Source organism: Rhinichthys klamathensis, unplaced genomic scaffold, assembly GCF_029890125.1.
Source record: "Rhinichthys klamathensis goyatoka isolate OS25496 unplaced genomic scaffold, OSU_Roscu_1.1 h1tg000032l_1, whole genome shotgun sequence".
In the NCBI taxonomy this organism is placed as follows: Eukaryota; Metazoa; Chordata; class Actinopteri; order Cypriniformes; family Leuciscidae; genus Rhinichthys; species Rhinichthys klamathensis.
The window spans coordinates 1169355-1190134 of NW_026606581.1; the positions used below are offsets into that span (position 1 = coordinate 1169355).

The 20780-nt window shown below is 39.1% G+C and overlaps 1 protein-coding gene across 1 annotated transcript; it reads left to right on the plus strand.

Annotated features, from left to right (window-relative positions):
* The first annotated feature begins 7046 nt into the window (after nucleotides 1–7046).
* Nucleotides 7047–15254, plus strand: LOC130080305 (calpain-1 catalytic subunit-like). Its single transcript, XM_056245664.1, has 10 exons — nucleotides 7047–7262; nucleotides 7393–7465; nucleotides 8368–8486; nucleotides 8612–8745; nucleotides 8833–9007; nucleotides 10637–10711; nucleotides 11563–11648; nucleotides 12658–12694; nucleotides 14801–15009; nucleotides 15096–15254. The coding sequence occupies exons 1-10, from the start codon at nucleotides 7047–7049 to the stop codon at nucleotides 15118–15120; spliced, it is 1149 nt and encodes a 382-aa protein (XP_056101639.1). The 3' UTR covers nucleotides 15121–15254.
* The last annotated feature ends 5526 nt before the right edge of the window (nucleotides 15255–20780 follow it).

The window sequence follows — 20780 nt, forward strand, 5'->3', positions numbered from 1 at the left end:
CTCTATAAAGAGACTTATACTTGCAATCAACGTATGTTATGGTTTCTCTCTGTGCCGAAACATTCCTGTACGGCCCTGTCTGGCCGCGTGAGCTGAGTCCTTTGGGTGTGAGGAAGCGTCACGTGGGCTGCTTGGCGCGCGTGTTGAACGGAGGTTTACAGTCTTTGTTGTAACATTTCCAAAGGGAAATAGTTCGGCTAAGTTCGTTTCACTTCGTGGAAGTGAACTGAGTCGGCTACGGAAAACAAAACTTTGACTAACAAAAAGGGAATAAAGATCTCTACGGGGAAATCACGCGGAGTTAACGTTGCATCTTTCCATGGCTTTTGAAGAAGCGTGTGTGTCTCTCGGTCCGGCGCGTCACGTGGTCACGTGCGCGTGTTTCTCCTTCAAAGAGAGCGCGCGCTCGTTTAAAGGTCCCTTGTAGATGGATTTGCTGAAGAGATATGTCACGGGGTTTCCTTTTCAATCGTCGATTGGAATTAAACACAGAGACTTATCTACAAATGAAAAACACAACTAAACTAGAAACAAATAAAAGAAAGGCGAAGAGCTCGCCCGGAGGCGAGACGTTACATCATGACACGGGAGGAAGAGAGCGAGCGCAGAGGAGAAGCGTCATTTATCACACTATGAGAAATCCAGCCTCTTCCTGTTGGCTTGGCCAATTAGAGGGTTGGAAGTTTACAGGCGGGACTTTGGGTTTTATTTCTCTTTGTCTTGTCAGACTGCTTGTCTAATTAAATTATGACCTGTGTTAGGAAGGGTCATTTCTACTGCAGAGATGTGTTATGCACATAATCATACCTTTTACGGTGTGTTCATACATATATCTGGCTGAGTCAAGTCAAGGGCATTTTTACGATATCAAACACGACTGTTATAGGTAAACATTTACATTAAAAATACACCTAGGGTATTTATAATTCACTTTTAAGTTACGGACAAATTATAGTCATTACAATGTGACATGGGCAAATGGACACACATAAAAACACATCGAATATATCGGGTTAAATGTCTTTTAAAGAAAAGAAGTTTCTTTCTCTTTGAACATCAAATTCCAAGTCAGTCATACAAGTGTCTCGTAACAGGAAACCACGCTCTGTCCTGAGTGTGGGTGTCAGCTGTGGGGGAGGTGTGTGTGTGTGTGTGTGTGTGTGTGTGTTTGTGTGTTTGTGTGTGTTTTTTCAAGTTCCAGGCCTTTTGGGGCTAAAGGCTTTGGGATTTTAGCACGAAGGTATTTAGTTATTCAGATTCACCCTGGCCCAGTCCTTACATCGAGTATCATTTTTGGGGAGTACTCATGACTTTACTCAAGTACATTTGAGAGGCAAATATTGTACTCTTTACTCCAATACATTTCTATCCATAACCGTGAGTACCCGAGTAAAAAAAAAAAAAAGAAAAATCTCGGACACCCTCAATTTGTTGTTTCCCTCTCAAACGTGATTGGATTGTGCAGGCGCCACTGATTGGGACAGCCTATCAGCAATCACTTTCAGCTTTCCGCCAAAGTCAACTCCATGGTCAGATTTTATATTACACATTAATGTAAGCCAAGCATTTGGTTTGATGTTCTTGAGTATGTGGTGTGTATAACACAGATGTGGCAGTGGCGTAGCCACGAGGGATTTCTGATTTCTTAAAAAAAAAACTTTAGGAGGCAAAATATGTTTTTACTGATTATGTGAATTACACTGCGCAAACCAAAGTAGGCTACTACCCAGCGAATGAAGAAGGGTTGGCGCTCAGTCTACACAGTACATAAAATATTAATTTTGTTTTATTTTATTTTTCGGGTTTGCATTTATGAGGAAAAAACAATGTTATGGACGTGTTCTCCGTTACGGACGTGAGCGCTCTGAAAGCGGCATAAAAAAATGCTTTAAAACTTTCACAGAGACATCAAACAGAAAACACAAAACCTTTCTTTAACCTGAATTTCGTTTTGCATTAATTGTATCTTAATTTTAATCAATGTTTCATCAACCAATTGCCTGGGTTTAATAAATAAGAAGTAAATAGCAGACGATAGATAAGAAACGGAGGCGACGGCACGTGAACTGGATCTCGTCTCATAAATGAACCGAAACTCAGTGTATAAGGTGGCCTACTTGCCTCTCACAGACATGTCTACTTTTAAACAGAAAAATTCAAAACGAAAGAAAACAGACTACAGACTGCTCTCTGCTTATGTAATCCGTATGAAATGTGCATTTCTCTCTGGCGCGTTCACTACTGAAGATCGCGAGTCAGCATCGTCAACTTCATCTTAGCCGACACTGACAAAGAAAACACTTGTTTATTAACAAGTGTTTATTAATAAACAATTAAAATATCTCCTTGCTATATTTTACATATTCATAATCATTCCTTTTGCCGGTTCTTTGTGACAGCTTTTAGGTGCTTTATTGGCAGCGCCACCCTTACATGTGGTGTGTGTGTGTGTGTGTGTGTGTGTGTGTTGTCCCCGCATTTAAGATGGGACCCCCCAAAAATTTAATTAAATTAAATAAAGCAACATGGTAAAAAGATGAAAATGACTTGATTTTACTTTCAATTCCTTTTACATTCTCCAAGGTATTAACATTAACATTTTTCATAACTCCATGTAGGACGTTTCTGTGCATAAATGTAAGCACTGTGGCAGTAGATTAGTAATGCAATATTTAGAAAATTTACTCTTGTACTCTTGATACTCAAGTACTTTTAAAAACAAGTACTTTAGTACTTTTACTTAAGTAGACATCTGAATGTAGTACTTTTACTTGTACTTGAGTAAAATTTAGCTAGGGGTATCTGTACTTTTACTCAAGTAACAAAGCTCTGTACTCTGTCCGCCTCTGGGTACAGGCTGATGGGTCCTTAACGCAAGCTGGTGATATTTGAGAAGCAGCAGAACATGTGAACAAATTTGACTGGCCAAAAAAAAAAAAAATTATATATAGGCTATATATATATATATATATATATATATATATATATATATATATATATATATATATATATATATATCGAAAGCAAAGAAAATTCAATTTAAGCAAATAATTATTATTTAAAATCAAAACGAAAGAAATCACAGAAAACCAGCAAATTATGCTATACCAGACCTGGGGAGGAAAAAGGGAAAACTGGACAGTGCCAACACAAAGAAAAGAATGAAACAAAAATAATCTTTCTAACCCATTTCAACTATCTAATAAAAAAGAAAATGTAGAAAGAAAAGTCTTCAACGTCCGAGATGCAACACCACCCTTTGTGTCAGATCATGAAAATTGTAAGCAATAATAAATTGTAAGTGTTCAATATAACCATAATAATGTCACAGAAACATTATTTTCATCAGAAAAGTACTTTGATGTCAGTTGTTTAAAGGATTAATTATAATCACATTTGGGCATGTGCTCAGGGGCACTATGCCAGAGGCTGCAAGGGGCACCATGCAGGGCTCTATAAATATTTTCAAATAGAGGCAGCACAATGGTCAAAGATGCCCCCTCCCCTTCCTCAGTTGCCCAGTGATCATCTCCTCCCAACCACCAGTTCCCACGCCTGTGTAATGGTGTGTCCTGGGGCACTGCAATACCTAAGGGACAGTTCACCCAAAAATGAAAATATTGACTGTAGCTTCGACTTTCATAGTAGAAAATAAAATACTATGGAAGAAGTCAATGGCTACCGTCAACTGTCTGGTTACCAACATTCTTCAAAATATCTTCTTCAAAATATCTTCTTCAAAATATCAACAGAAGAAAGAAACTCATACAGGTTTGGAACAACATAAGGGTGAGTAAATGATGACAATATTTTCATTTTTGGGTGAACTATCCCTTTAACCCGTTTCTGCTGCTATGTTATTTTTACATATAGACCATGAGTTAAATAAACTTGCAGTGATGCATAGTTCTGTCATGAAACTCTAGATGGTACAGGCTGATGGCTCCTTAACGCAAGTTGGTGATATTTACAGCGTTAACTACTTGGCACAAGCTGATTGGTTCATGTCGCATCTGCAGCCAATGAGCTTGCTTGCTCAACATTTAAATTTACCATTCACTATAACAGTTTGCAGTGCGCATTCAGAGTTCGTCTAAAGCCGCGTTTCCACTGAAATTACCCGGAACAACCCAGGAACCTTTTTCCCCCAGACCTGTTGCTGTCTGCGTTTCCATCGTAGTCTAAAGTACCGGAAAGATTAGGCAAATAGGCCAGTGACAAAGGACTGCACACTACTTTACAGTTCCCGCTGGATTTCATCCTCTAAATTTAACCTTAATAAAGCTTGAACCTCGTCGTTGGTCCATCAGTCGTATTTTTTAAACTCCATTGTTGATTCGAATAGCAAACAAATGTTACTGCACGCAACGCAACAGATTTAAAAATGGTGGTTGAAATAAAATGCTGCGTGGAGTCAACCAAACAAAATGCGGCATGAACTCAACAAATCAGCAAGTTCAATGCCCGAGTCCCACTCCCGAAAGTTCCTGAACTTTGAAAAAGTACTACCTTGCGAGCAGGGACTTTCGGAGGGGGAAATATTTACCCGCAACTTCATTTACAGTAGACCCTGGTTCCTGCGTTGGAAACACACCAAGTACCATCCCAAAATCCCTAGTTCCTGCTGGAAATGCAGCTTATTCCCCATGAAAACCCCAAATTCAAAATTAGAATATTGTGAAAAGGTTTTCATAGCTGTAAGCCATAATCATCAAAATTATAACAAATCAAGGCTTGAAATATCTCACTTTGCATGTAATGAGTCTATATAATATATTAGTTTCACCTTTTAAGTTGAAAACAGAGTTTTTCCTCTCTGATGCAACACCCCTATAAAAATTCATGTTGCAATCGATGGGCATGGCATAGGCCAAAGGCATAGTTCACATGGTACACTGAATTCATGGGATTTTCTCTGACAGCATCTTTAATGTACTGTTTAAATATACAGTATATACAATATGATAATAATAATACCTTTTATTTATAGGCGCCTTTAGAGGCACTCAAGGACACCGTACAAAAGTAAAAAGTACAACCCGAATTTGGGGTTGGGACGTTTTTTAAACTTGAATAAAATGAAAAATATAAGACTTTCAAATCACATGAGCCAATATTTTATTCACAATAGAACATAGATAACATAACAAATGTTTAAACTGAGAAATTTGACACTTTTATCCAATAAATGAGCTCATTTCAAATTTGATGCCTGCTACAGGTCTCAAAATAGTTGGGACGGGGGCAACAAATGGTTGAAAAAGCAAAAAAATTAGAAAGGATTCAGGTGGGAGAACATCTAGCAACTAATTAAGTTCATTTATATCAGGTCTGTAACATGATTAGCTATAAAAGGGATGTCTTAGAGAGGTAGAGTCTCTCAGAAGTAAAGATGGGCAGAGGCTCTCCAATCTGTGAATGAGTGCGTAAAAAGATTGTGGAACACTATAAAAACAATGTTCCTCAACGTCAAATTGCAAAGGCTTTGCAAATCTCATCATCTACAGTGCACAACATCATCAAAAGATTCAGAGAAACTGGAGAAACTCTGTGCGTAAGGGACAAGGACAAAGACCTTTATTGGATGCCCGTGGTCTTCGGGCCCTCAGACGACACTGCATCACTCATCGGCATGATTGTGTGAAGGACATTACTAAATGGGCCCAGGAACACTTCCAGAAACCACTGTCGGTAAACACAATCCGCCGTGCCATCTCCAGATGCCAACTAAAGCTCTATCATGCAAAAAGGAAGCCATATGTGAACATGGTCCAGAAGCGCCGTCGTGTCCTGTGGGCCAAGGCTCATTTAAAATGGACTATTTCAAAGTGGAAAAGTATTCTATGGTCCGACGAGTCCAAATTTGACATTCTTGTTGGAAATCACGGGTGCCGTGTCCTCTGGGCAAAAGAAGAGGGAGACCTTCTAAATAGTGTTATGAAGGAAGGAAGGAAGGAAGGAAGGAAGGAAGGAAGGAAGCATTTATATAGTGCAAACCACTTAGCTTTATTGGTTAACATTACATTAAACTGTCAGGTGGTTGGTTTTGACATTGGCTGTCATGAAGCCATTATAACTGTTTAATGACAAATTCAATTTGTACCACTATAGTTGAGGTCACGAAAAATATTCATGACACAGTTATAATGGACTGATGACAGCCAATGTCAAAACCAACCACATGACAGTTTAACTTAATTTAATGACAAAGGCAGCCCATTCTCATCCCAAGGCGTCATCTAACTGACGCTTTTGACCATGCGTCAACATGGCGATGCACATGGTACCCCTTAAGCGTCAATATGAGACGCGCCTCCTAGTGGTCTAACCCTAACCCTACCCCAGACCTAAACCTACCCATAACGGAAGCGTCATCTAACTGACGCTAAAGGGTGCCATGTGCGTCGGCATGGCAAGTGTCAGTTAGATGACGCCTTGGGATGAGAATGTGTTGGACAAAGACACTGACAGGTTATGATGTTATGGTTTATGTCAAGATGTCATAACAAAGACATCTTAAACAGTGTCATATTTGCATTCAAAATGTCATTATTGAGCGAAAGACACTTAATAACAGTTGTCATAAACATGCATAAACCCTACTTCATATTCATGACATATGTCATGTCATGGTTATGAAGGTGTCATGTCAGTCTTATGTCAGTCTACAGTCTTCAAGTAAAGTGTTACCGTGCTTTTATTATGTGCTGTTGTACACCCAAAAGAGCTGTACAATTATATCAGGGGTCTCTCCTCACCCACCAAAGAGTGCAGCCAAAGAGTTTTACAATCTGGATGATGCGACGGCAGCCACAGTGCGATCCCCACACACCAGCTATAGGCGGAGACAAGTACATTCCCTTTGTAAGGGGTCTTTCATTTAATTTGACCGTGTAAAGAACTGTAGCCATGTGCACCCATGTTGATACACAAGCACAATGCTAATAAACATTACTGATACTATTGTGCTTATAAATGAGGTGGTGCACACTGACAAACTGTGTTTGTATTTGTTTGTCATGCAGCAAAAGGATTCTGAGTGAAAAATGCCTCCCCCAGGGTGCCACCACAACCCAAATGAAGATGCTGTGAATTCTCCTACCAGTCCTTTGAACTTCCTGGATCAGAACTACCAAGAGCTTCTCCAGAACTGTCTCACTGAAAACACACTATACAACGATGAGTTGTTTCCTCCAGACAACAGCTCCATTGGCTTGTTTGATGTTGATCCGCCTGATATGTCCCAAGCTGTGTGGCCATTCGTATGTTAACCATACAGAATTTTCTAAATATTTGATACCTTCTGCCATAATGGAAATTACAACAAATCTCTTAATTTTATGTGTCCGTGTTTTGGTATTGAAAGAACTGCATTTAATTTTCTCTTATCAGGAATTGGTGTCAGACCCTAATTTAATTGTAGACGGCGTGTCCAGGTTTGATTATGCACAGGGGAGTGTATTAGGTAAGTTTGAGTTATTCACATATGTGGTATCATGTATGATATGTCTACTATACAATGTTTCCTGGACCATTGTTGTTCTCCACTCAATATCAACTCAGGTCTCATTATAACAATTACACCGGTATCATCCACAATATGATTGTCACGTGTCAGTGCATGTTTGGACTTTCAGTTTGTGTTTTGATTGGTTCCTGTTTTCCTTTGTTCTTTTCCCGCCACTTCTTTGTTTCTATGGTTACTATCATTATGAGTTCATTTGTCCCAGTTGTGTATGATTAATTATCTAATTTCAGTTTGCTATTTAAGATTCACCCTTTCTTTCATTCTTTGTCTGATTGCTGTTGTGTTTATGTGTGTTTTCCCTGCCTGTCAGCTTGTTCTAGAGTACTATTATTAAAGTTTGAGTTTGTATCTATAATCGGAGTCTTCAGTCTGTTCCTGAGGAAACCACAGTGTGACGATGATGTGAAACTTGCCTAATAATGTACATCATTATATGAAAATCATGTCTGACACAATTGGTGCATATTTTCTACAGAGCTCCTAAAACCTTCGCAAAAATAAAAAAAATCTACAGACTGTCGCATGCTCACAAGAAACTGTTACGTGCTTGTGCTATTTCCTTTGTCTGTCTCTGTCATTTTACTAAGTATACGAGAGTATGGAAGTGCATGAATTAATAAAGATCTATTTGCTATAGATCTAATAAATCTTGTGAAATACAAAATTTTAGTACATTTTACTGTACCAATATTTTTCAATTGGCTGTTAAAGTTTTATATGGCACACTATAAATACTGCCCTAATGAAACCTAAATGTTGATAACTTTTATGAACCATTAAACTTTGCATATGGGAAAAAATGCAGATATTTGACTATTTTTAATTCCTTATTTATTTAGGAAACTGTTGGTTTTTGGCTTCAATTGGGGCTCTGACTTTTGAGAAGGATATCATGAAACAGGTCATGCCAGCTGAAAAATCATTCACCAAGGATTATGCTGGGATATTTCACTTCAGGGTGACTACAATACCTGTTCAGTTTTTCATAATTTCTTGGGTCATATTTCCCCTTTTTGCATTTAGTTCAGTTTTTGATTTCTTTTGATTCAATTTGATTTTTCAATCTTTGAAAATATCTTACAGTTTTGGCGATTTGGGAAATGGATTGATGTTGTTATTGATGACCAACTTCCAACTATTGATGACGAACTACTTTTTGTCTGTTCAAAAATGTCTAATGAATTTTGGCCTGCCTTACTGGAGAAAGCATATGCAAAGTGGGTATCATTCTGTCTGCATGTCATCCTTCATTGATTTGCGTTGTTTAAAATGGTTTACATTATTGGTTTACTGCATGTTTACAGGGTGTGCGGGTCCTATGCTGACTTGAATGCTGGTTTCATATCTGAGGCCCTGATGGACTTCACTGGTGGGACGCATATGTATTATGAACTGAATACAGCTCCTGCTGATTTGTGGAACATCATGGAATGTGCATTCACGTCAAAAACGCTTATAGGTTGCTCCTCTAATACAGTGGTAAGAAAGAAATCCCCAAATCCTGGATCCAATAATTCATCCAGTACTTCATAACAGTGTTGGGCAGTATCATCACTACAAACTACACTTCTCAGTAGCGTGGCTGTTTTCTGAATCAAATAGCTTTTCAGTAGCGAAGCTCTTTTTTGATCAAGTAGTGCGGTAGCGTCCACACAAGCTCTACATTTTCCCAAGCATTTCTAAAGCTCAAGCTCAAATCGGAAATACAACTGCTAAGTATCACTGATGCTGGATTAGTAAGTGACGGTGACTTCGTCTTCTTCGTGTTTTACGGCGGCTGGCAACCATAGGGCCATATGATTTCATTCCCGCGATGCAGAAAACACGGGCGGAATCCATAAAAACTTAATTTACTTTATAATGTAAAGGAATTTCATGGAATTTCTCAGATCTTGGATGAAAAGTAGGTCAGTAAACCTAAATAAAATCGCGATATAGACTAGTGTCTGTGAATATTAAACTGCATAAAAACTATTTAAATAGGAATCAACCATGCATGTTCTGCGTGTCTCTGTGAATGAATGGCGCAGATGCGCGGTTTCATTTACCACACACACACACTGAGGCACGCATGTTTTCAGCCATTAGGACATGAATGCATGAACTTCATCTACACAGCCGCTCTGAGAGTCACTTCAGCAGCATTGTACCGCTTCGTTTGAGAAAAACTATTGTCATATATAAAAAAAACAGAGACTCAAATAAGGTCTACACAGCAACCCGTAAAAATAAAAGGTTGGTTTAACCTTTGAAGAAAGTTTTGCTTAAATCATTACATTTTATATCATTGGTCATTACAATTGAATTAAACCATTAAAATGGAATCAAGAAAACTAAAAAAAGTGGGCCCTACAACCAGCTTTTTGGTGCATTCCTACCACCTTCTGCTCCGGATGGTGACATCACGTACCAGTCTCAATCCTTGGGCTGACACATGAGAAATTTACTTAATGGAAACATGCACACACTCTCGACACCTGATTTTGTTATACTTTTATATAGTTATATGGTTTTTAGTTATGGTTTTGTTTTATATAGTTATGGCTCACTACATTTTCCAAGTAGCTTGCCCACTGCTTCATAATTTTGTTAACAACTATTGTTATTGTTTGCTATATTGTTTGCTATGCCAAACATATAATATATTTGTTAGGTCTTTCCAAGGAGTGTCATAAAATCAATAAAAATGATTATAGTTTTAAAAGCATACATGTGCATATAACATGAAAAAGAGCATAATTGGGTCTGACAAACTTAAAACAAATAAAACGGAGACTTGTTATGAAAGATAAATAAAATTGACTAATATGTGCAAAAGTCCAGGTAAAACCAGAGGGTTCATATACTTTTTCCTGCAACGATTAATTAAACTCATTATATAATAGTAATAAAAAAACAATATTGGTGGATCATTGAGTATATGTAATGTTTGTCACAAACATTTTTTTATTTTAAAACTGCTTATAGAATTGTTTTCAAGTAACTTCATAGAATTAATATAAAACAGTTCTTTCATTAATTATATACTGTGATCAGCTATGTACTATTATTTAATGTTTTTCTTTTGTGCGTGTGTGTGTGTCTGTGTGTGTGTTTGTGTAACAATAGACAACACCTGAAGAAAACGAGATACTTTGTGGCATAGTTGCGGAACATACTTACACTGTGACAGGAGTTTTTGAGGTGAGACTGCACAAGCATCTGGCCATTTCAGTCTGTCTCAGAGTTTTGATAAGGGAATATTTCCCACTGCAATTGAGATTCAGAAACATTTTTACATTATACGTATATATATATATATATATATATATATATATTTACAGGGTTAACTAAAACAGATTAACAAAATCAGGCTTTACAACAAAAGAAATAAAATTACAAAAATAAATAAAAAAAAATAAAAAAAGAAATACAATGTTTATAATGTTGTATAGTTGGAAAACATGCCTGTGGCATCATTGCACGTTTCACAATGCTTTTTAAAGTAACATGTACAGTGATTGATTTTGATTTAGTTTGCTTTACAATTCTTTGAGCTATGTATGCGTAAACTGTGTGAAATTAATCAAAGTTTTTGTTGTTTTACTGGCACTAGTTTTTATTTTAGCTATCTTTCTCCTATTTTAATTAATTTAAAGCTGCAGTCTGTAGCTTTTTTTGGGTTAAAAATGATCCAAAATACATATTTGAGAAAATACATAACCAGCTTTGTTCAAAAGTATCTGCTTGCCGTAGCTCGATTCAAAGCGGTAAGCTTGTAATAATGTTTTTAATTCCAGTGGTACTGGTGGATTTCCAGATTCGAGCATGTCTTTGCATCATTACGTCACATCTGTACACATAAAGAAGGAGTCTCGGCTAGTAGGCTATATTGCGTGTGAGGATGCTGGAGGTGGAGATTTATAGCCTTTTCTCACAGCACTTGATATAATTAAACTTATCGATTTGATGGCGGATCCAGAAAGGTTCAAACGACGATCACCAGTGACAAATGGAGATTCACCCGCTGTAAAATTCCTGGCTTTGTGCAACAGGTAACGAGTGATGAAAATCCAGTTCATCTAGTGAGATTGTTAAACCCATGGGGCAGAAAAGAGTGGCGAGGAGACTGGAGTGACGGGTAAGAGCTGTAACAACTGTTACAGTAACAGCTTCAATTAGTTGACAAACTTGGCAGAAAGCTGTACTTTGCTTCTACATGTCATCACTTGGGCATATCAAGTTATTTTGTTTGTATTTGCTTCATGATATCACATTGCACCCATGTTTGGGTATACATTTTACAGATCACCTTTGTGGGACACAGTTTGTGAAGAGGTCTCTGCAAAATTTGCCATGAAGTCTTAAATAACGGGGAGTTCTGGTGAGCATGACCATGTTGGGTACACCCACCGTAATCACTTTTTGGAAGACGAAAAGGGTTTGATTTATTGCCCATTAACTTCTATGGTCCAGGACCCCTGTCAGCTCTCCCTCAATTCAAAAACAGCAAATGACTTCTTCATATAATACATCGCTTTTTGGCTGATTAACTTTTTTTTTTACTTGATTTACTTTTTCTATGGCAGGATGTCAATGGAAGACTTCACCATATTTTTTTATAGCATAGATATTTGTTGTAGCTGTCCTGATTTTTTGGATGGTTCCTCTGAATATCACTGGACCTCAAAACGGCATTTTGGCAGATGGAATTCTGGGACTACAGCAGGTGGTGACATAATTAAGACAGGTATTATTATTCTATATGTAAATATGCCATCTTATTAGGTACACCTGTGCAACTGCTTGTTCAATGCAAATATCTAATCTGCCAAACACATGGCAAGAAATCAATGCATTTAGGCATGCAGAAATGGTCAAGACGATCTGCTAAGCCTCAGAATGGGGAAGAAAGGAGATTTAGGTGACTTGAATGTGGCATGGTTGTTGGTGCCAGACAGGCTGGTCTGAGTATTTCATTAACCGCTGATCTACTGGGATTTTCACGCACAACCATCTCTAGAGTTTATAGAGAATGGTCTGAAAAAGAGAAAATATGTGTGACGGCAACTGTGTGATGCTCTCATGTCAATATGGACCAAAATCTCTGAGGAATGTTTCCATAACCTTGTTGAATCTGTACCACAAAGATTTAAGGCCGTTCTGAAGGCAAAAGGGTCCAACAAGGTCCACATAAAGCCCTTGCATATGTAGCGTTGCGGTGAGTGGTAAACGGTTCACAAGTACCAAATCGTATAGTGGTAAATAAATAACAAGCTGACTACGCCACCCCTCTTCAGAGAGAGGGGAAATAACTACCCAATGTAAATAGGGCACACAGGTTCGTTACCATGGAGGGCAAAGAGACGTGGATATCAGTACAAAAGTTAATTTATTAAGTTCACATCAATAGGTAAAACTTTCTGGTCACTGTAAGGGTAGAATGTCACACACATGACTCGTACCACACTGTTCATCCACACACACACGATAAATGAGAAAATAAAAATAAATAACTGTTAAGATGGCTGAGGCTCACCCATAGTGGGGTAGGCTAGCTAAGTATCTAATTCAAAAGCCACACGCACACACACGCACGCCCAGTGAGGTATAAGTGGTTACAAGCGGCAAACCACACTAAGTGCTTGAAGTACCACCACCAGAAGGCAAGAAAAGCTAGCCTCCCAACCCGGGGTCCATCAGCCTAAAATTAACAAAAACAAGATTAATGAACACACTAAACAAATGATACTAGACACAACTAATAACAAAATTCAGAGTGGTTGGTGATACCAAACACTCACCACAAAGGAACACTAACTTGTAGACAAAACAAGTTCACAAATCACAGGGCAACAACGTTGCAACTTAACACACACATTTCACAATAATCAACATCCAAACTAACCAAAAACAAAGTAAAGAAACATACAACTTAACACACAGGCAGCCAATGATAAGATGACTGAAGGGCGAGCCCACGTACACAACTTCGGCACCTGCAGCGGTGAACAGATCGATGGTTGTAGCGGTGAAGACATACAACAGAAACAGTAACAGCAGCAAGACAGCAGCGCAGTCTAAATGGATTTTATGCAGAAAACAATCAGCCCAACGTCCACATTAAGACGGAGCATCTTCAAAGGAATCAATATCCTGCTAAAAACATCAGACATCAGTTGATTAGCTCAGTTAAATAGTAGTTGAAACTTTAAAAGAATAACTTTACATACCAGTTGATCATCACGGAATTGTATAAGCGTATGGTTGCTCACAGCAGCGTACACATAAAAACAACCTTACCGGAAGGAAGTGCACGTAGGTTACCGCAAGCTGCACAAGTCTACATTACAAACATTTACCTATAGCCTACCTGGGAAAACGGAACAGCCTGCACATCACCGTGGCGCTGCCAACCAAACACGGCCAGCATTGAATGGCGGCGCGCCTGCAACAAGGGGCGGAGCTAACAATGACGCATGACCAGGTGGCATAAACAGTCTTTAAATAGGCCAGGGACAGCGGCCGATAGGCTGCCACATCCATCACTCATGTGACAGCCACAAATAACAAGGTGGGGTCTAACCCGCTCTGCCACACATATCAATCAATTCCAGCATGGCAAGATTACAGTATATAGATAATGCTTGTATAAGTAAGACAGATACAAAAATACTTAAAATAATTATTATTGGTCAGTATTGGCGGATGGAGCTATGCATATTAATGCTTGTAATTTGTGCATTTAGCAGATGCTTTTGTCAGTGACAATGTGAGCAATTTGTCACAGAGCCATCAATACTCATAGTGCACATTCTGCACAATTCCTGGTTTATTAGATTAGACTAAGAAACAAGCTATCAGAGGTGAAATGCAAAGAAAAAGCGGATTTTGTGTGTGCATTATCTGCAATATCCCTGTCAGTATATTAGCGGCCCCTAATTTAATAACAAATGATCATTTCGACGGAGGTGAATCAATCAAAATGTTCTTTAGCTGGAAATAACATTATTCAAGAACCGCTATAAATCCAAAACAATCTCTGTTACCTTAAATTATATGTTTATCTCTGTAAAGCTGCTTTGAAACAATCCATTGTTAAAAGCGCTATATAAATGAAGATGACTTGACTTGACTCATGATAGCTGTTTTTATCTTTTTTCCCCTTTTACTTTTACAGATACCATTAGAGGCAAGTGAAAAAATAATACAAATATTATACTCATATTGTCCTTTTATGAAGAGATTCATTCCTTTTTTTAACCAAAGACAGATTTTATTATTCTCTTTTAGATGAGAAGTCAGAGTGGGAGGTTTTCATCTGAGTTCTTCATTGAGAGAGAGCCTGTGGCACAGACTGATGGTTTAGTATGGCTCAGAGAGGTTATGAAATTCTTCAGGCTGGAGCCAGGAGAGTACCTGATTGTACCGTGCACGGAGAATCCTGGTGAAACCGCATCCTTCGTCTTGTCTATTTTCTCAAAGAATGAGACACACTTTGAGTAAGTTATGAAGCAGTAGAAAGAAACCCGAAAAAAGCCTGAATAAAGTACAGCTCTGTGATGTAAAGTTCTACTCTTTCCAACAGACATATTCAGGAGACTTCAGAGTAGAATGGAGACATGTCTTGATGAGGGTGAGGTAAACCCTTTGTTGTTTCTGTCTTTATGGTTATTTTCCTTTCAATTGTTAATTCAAGAAAAAAAAGTAGAATTTTATTAGTTTTTATGAATTATTCTATTTCAAACACGAAATTGTTTTACCTTTATTTGTTTAAACACTGTTTTTCAATTGTAAAGTAAATGTGTAATCTGTTGGGTGGGTGATGTACAACAGTAGTTGTTGCTAGTTTTATTGTTTTTATTTGTCTGTATTAATGATTGATCAGTTATGTTAGCATACATTATTCGATGCCATCAGGTAAAAGAAGAAAGACTTCATTTATTACAAATGATTGTAATCCTGTCAAAATAAGACTAATGGAAAAGCTGTAAAAACAGATGAATAAAAGTGTGGCTTGATATCTGTCACGTGTCAGTGCATGTTTGGACTTTCAGTTTGTGTTTTGATTGGTTCCTGTTTTCCTTTGTTCTTTTCCCGCCACTCCTTCGTTTCTATGGTTACTATCATTATGAGGTTCATTTGTCCCAGCTGTGTATGATTAATTATCTCATTTCTGTTTGCTATTTAAGATGCACCTTTTATTTCAATCTTTGTCTGATCGCTGTTGCGTTTATCTGTTTTCCCTGCCTGTCAGCTTGTTCCAGAGTACTATTATTAAAGTTTGAGTTTGTATCTATAATTGGATTCTTCAGTTTGTTCCTGAGGAAACCACAGTGTGACGATATCAGCAAGTGCATGTAATAATTCTTATTCGTATTCATGTATAGTGCTGCAGAATGGGCTAATATGGAATGTATAAATGCATGAAAAAGCTCCCATATATGTATTTATTGTTCTTCAAAGAGACAGGATATATGCAATAAAAATGAGTAAATTAATTGCCAGCTTCTTTCTGAAAATGGTGATAGAATTTATAATTTAATGAAACCAATAAAGTAAAAAATATAGATCTGGCATCCAGGTTTCTTAGAGTGACGGCAACAAGGTAGGTCTAATGTAATTATTGGCCATCCTTTCAGGAAACCCATAAGACATTCAGAGGATCATATATTTTAAAAATGTGTCAGTGAAGCAAACAGTAGCACATGGCCCTCACAATTTCAAGGTTATGGGTTTGATTCAGGGAATGCATGAACTGAAAAAAAAGTGTTTGCTAATACATACATGTAGATGAAAACCAATAGGTTACTTTCGTAACTTCTCTGAAACATTGAGTGGAGAGATCCACCTATGAGAAGGGCATCCGTACCTGACCTCTGCAGAAGCATCCAATTGTACCAAGTCTGGCTAGACAGACAGAAGCGTGCAGCCAATGCCAGGTAAGGCGTCTATTCGCATCTTTGCATTGACTTTGTATGTATACTCGCGCAAATAATTAAATTCGCCTTCTGTGTGAACAGTGAACACACCATTAGTAAACTTGTTCATTAATAAACAAATAAAATACCTCCTTGCTATTGTTCCCCGACACATCCATAATCATTAGGCTACTTTTGCCAGTGCTTTGCGGCAAGCTTCATGTGTGCTGAGCGCGAGGCATATATCCTGCCCCCCAGTAGCCTATATTTAATTTAATTCACATTTATTTGTATAGCATTTTTCACAATACATATTGTTTCAAAGCAGCTTTAAAGAAAATGGATGTGTCTAAATTACAATTTAGAGTGATCTGTTATCAGAGGTGACAGTGTAATGCATTTCAATTCATTTTCATTGTTAAACAATGCATTAAGTTAAGGCAGAAACAATGAGCTCATTGAAGTAAAGAATACATGTTGTTAAATGATTAGGAAACATAGAAAACTTTAGTATTGGTGCTTTTTTACATACTCAAAATATGAGTGTAAAAAAGTCAACAAACTGAAAAAATAAAAATAAAAATTAGGTAATGTTATATTGTTAAAACTGGTTACATAAAATTGGTATAGAAAAAAGTATCGTTCAGGAACCGGTATCGAAGTCAAGGTATCGGTATCGGTATCGAACATTTTGTTACGATACCCAGCCCTAGCTCTAACAGGGCGCCCGCAATGCACCTCTTCTCACTGTCAGGGAGACCCGACAGGTTAAGCCAGAGCGCACACTCTCCCACAACAGAAAACAGTTAGAACCTTCTTCCACAGGGTTCCTTTGTCCAACTGTTGCCCTAAATCCTCCAGAATCTCCGCCTGGTAAGCGGAGAGGAGGGAAGAGACATTAAGGGCCCTGACAGCCAAGGTCAAGGACTTGTAAGCGGCCTGGTGCACTGAGGCACAAAAGCGGTCCATCTTGTTGGGCAAAACCGGCGAGCAGCCCTCCCTGGTCAGGGTTAAGGTGCCATGGCGATAGAAGGCTCGATGGCTCTTTACCTCAAGGCCCGCAAGACCGTGTTTTAAATCGAGTTGGTCGCTCATGTGCTTTGCGCAAGTTTCCCATCGTAAATGTCCTTTTCCTCTGTGGGAAATTGAGACGGTCGGTGACGCTCTATGGAGCCGGCCACTCAATGTTGAGGCGAGCGGCCACTCGCTCACATAAGTCCAGGAGGATGGACTGGGGTAAGGCTAAGGGGGTGTTAGCTTGGGGGAACACCAGAACGCGGGATGGCCTCCTCGCCTTCTGAGACCCTGAGAAGGCCGGCATCGTCCTCGTCGCCGGATCCGGCCGGTTCATCGACAAACGAGAGGTTTGCCGCAAAGATGTCATCTTAGGGGAATGCAGGATTGGGCTGGACAGCCCAGTTGAGGGACGTTGCGCCCAGGGAAGCCCCTGGTATCGCATCGTCGTCACCGTGTCCCCCATCCAAGTCGGAAAGGCCGAGCTCGACGCTAGACAGCACTGCATGAGTTTCTTCGGCAGCATAAGGCAATGGCTGCAATTCTCTGGGTTCTTCAAAGCCTCTTCTGCATGCTTGAGGCCCAAGCAGACCACGCAGAACGGGTGAAGGTCTTTCGCGGCGATCAGTGCACCACACGCGGCCGGGCAGGCCCGTGATAGGCTGTCTCCGGGAGAAGCGGCAGATTTGGAAAGCGACATACCGCGAAAGAACTGAGAGAAATCCGTGGCGGTCTGCCGTGGAAAAGGGGAGCAGGTGAAAAAATAAGAAGAGCGTGGGCGGCTCAGAATGCAAGCACAGCTAAACTGGCTGAATAAAAAGACTGTCACGTCTGCCGGAGGCTGATCTAGCGATATGTCCTCCTGAAGACACGCAAGTGAGCAGTGTAAATCCAACCGCACTGTGTATGTGCTGAGATCGCGAGGAGCGAATGTCAACTGGAGAAATGAAAGCTTTAGCATAAGTTCTGCCAGGAAGACTTAATTACTACGTCACTTATTACCTTCACATCTATCTAATCATGTCCTAATACTTGCTGTATAAAAGATCGGCACTTACACATGTTTGAGTTCGCAGATGCTGACGTAACAATTACCTCCACCCTCCCCACCACCATCAGGATGGTCCTGTCCATACCTCCCCTGGGGTCGTCTGTGCCCATTCCTTCGTCTTCAGGCAGGAAATGCAGATCCGCTCCCCTTGGATTATGCACTACGGACGGGGCCAACGCCAAATAACTTTATATATAATTGCTTGCTGGGCTGTCAATAAATCAATGCTTTGTACATTATTCTATCTCCCGAGTCTTTCTGGTAGAACTGCAGGCGTTATATGCCCTCAGGTAAGGGGGTGGGGCCTTACCTGGCATTGGCTCCGCGCTTCTGTCTGTCTTGCCAGACTTGGTGCAATTGGATGCTTCTGCAGAGGTCAGGTACGGATGCCCTTCCCATAGGTGGATCTCGAACACGAGATGATGAAAGAGAACATCATGCAACCTGCAGGGCTGTTCAAAAGAAACTGCATGCTCACTAAAGTTAAGTGCCAATTTGGTTGTAGTTTTTGTCCATAGCCTTACAATTAAATTCTTGCAAATACATTGTCCTGTCTATGGCATAACACCTATTTTTACCCATATTTCAAATACCTTTGAACTTTTTCAGATCACTGGAAAAAATATTCTGTATATTAAAACTGGTTGCTCAAGCAAGATTAGCTTATAAATATTTTGGCGATGAGCCAAAATGAATGTTAGCTGGCTTTAACAGCTACTTGACCTACTCCCTTTCAATGTCTGGGGAATATATATGTCTATTTTTAACAGCTAACAACTAGCTCTTAGTTGCTCAATATTTCCCTGGCTTATCTTATGTGTGGAAAACAAAGTTCTATTGTTTCTGGTGCTAATTTTGCAATTAGAAAAATCTCGTCTTATTACATCAATAATATTAGGAAAAACTTGCGTCTACCTACACATACGTACATATACCCTGATCAGCCACAATCAGTGAAATGAATAATATTGATTATATTGTTACAATGGCGCCTATCAAGGGGTGGGATATATTAGGCAGCAAATAAACAGTCAGTTCTTGAATGTTATGTGTGTGTTTGGGGATTGCAAGTTACCCACCTCGCAACTTGTGGGACTTAAAGGATCTGCTGCTAATGTTTTGGTGCCAGATACCACAGGACATGTTCAGAGGTCTTGTGGAGTTCATGCCTCGACAAATAATAACTGGTTTGGCCATTTTCAGCTGAAATGAACATGGCAGTAAAACTACTTTTATTCATTTTCCCACAAATTTTCCCACAATTCCTTGCAAACTTACTTACATTTTGATGTTTATATCACATAACCAGCTCCATATGGTTTCTCACGTAAATTTTCAGTAGAGCACCTGATACAGCATTGCACTCGAGTACTTTAGTCAGAAAAAAAAAGCTCAAATATTTGTAGAAACAAGCTAAACTGGCGATGTTGCTTCAGTAAATGTGTTTTTATCTCTCGTTTACTTTTGTTAACAATATCGGTTAGGTATTCGAATAATACTGTGCACTGACTTGACATTTCACTTTGTGAAACGTGAAGAAGCAACCTTAATATCATTTTGCAGAAATGACTACTCCCTCAACATGTTTGTTGGATTAACAGCAATTTAGTGATAAATTATATTTAAAAAACCTGTGTAATCATCTTCAAATTCCAACCATATAAGCTGCAATAGCTCGTCAGACTCAGGAGCTGATGCACAAGTGATAATATGAGACATTTAAACAGCTGTCACCAAAGAAATAAAGCACCCTGCCAGTGCCACCTCAGCAGGCAGTCTCAAATGCCAAGGTCAGTCTCATGCAGAGACAAGCGAGAAGCAGACAGGTTAGCTAATGAAAAGGCAAACTGGGCACCAGATAGAGAGATGGGTCTAGTTAAATAAAATAAAAGATGTTTAAGCAGGAAGGAAAATTTAAACTCTTACAGCTTTTAGTTTCTCGTTGACTATAAGGGGCAGCAGTTTATAGACAATGTTCTTGTCTTTGCTGAAACAGAATAACACGAGAAACTGCTGAGAATCCGAAAGCCTGCTGGACTTAAATTACAATGCAAAAACACATTTCCACATCATTGACAAGCATGGTTTACGGCCTGAGAAAAGATAAACATCATAGCTAAATCATAATGTTCTAGTGCATTACAACGCACAATATTGTGCATTCATGCAGTATTTCAGGTCAAAAATGCCTTGCTGAGCTCTCCTGCCCAGAATGCAACCATTGGCATATTGTAAGCATAGCAGACAGCTCAGTGGGGAACTGCTGACCTCACGCTATTACCCTGCG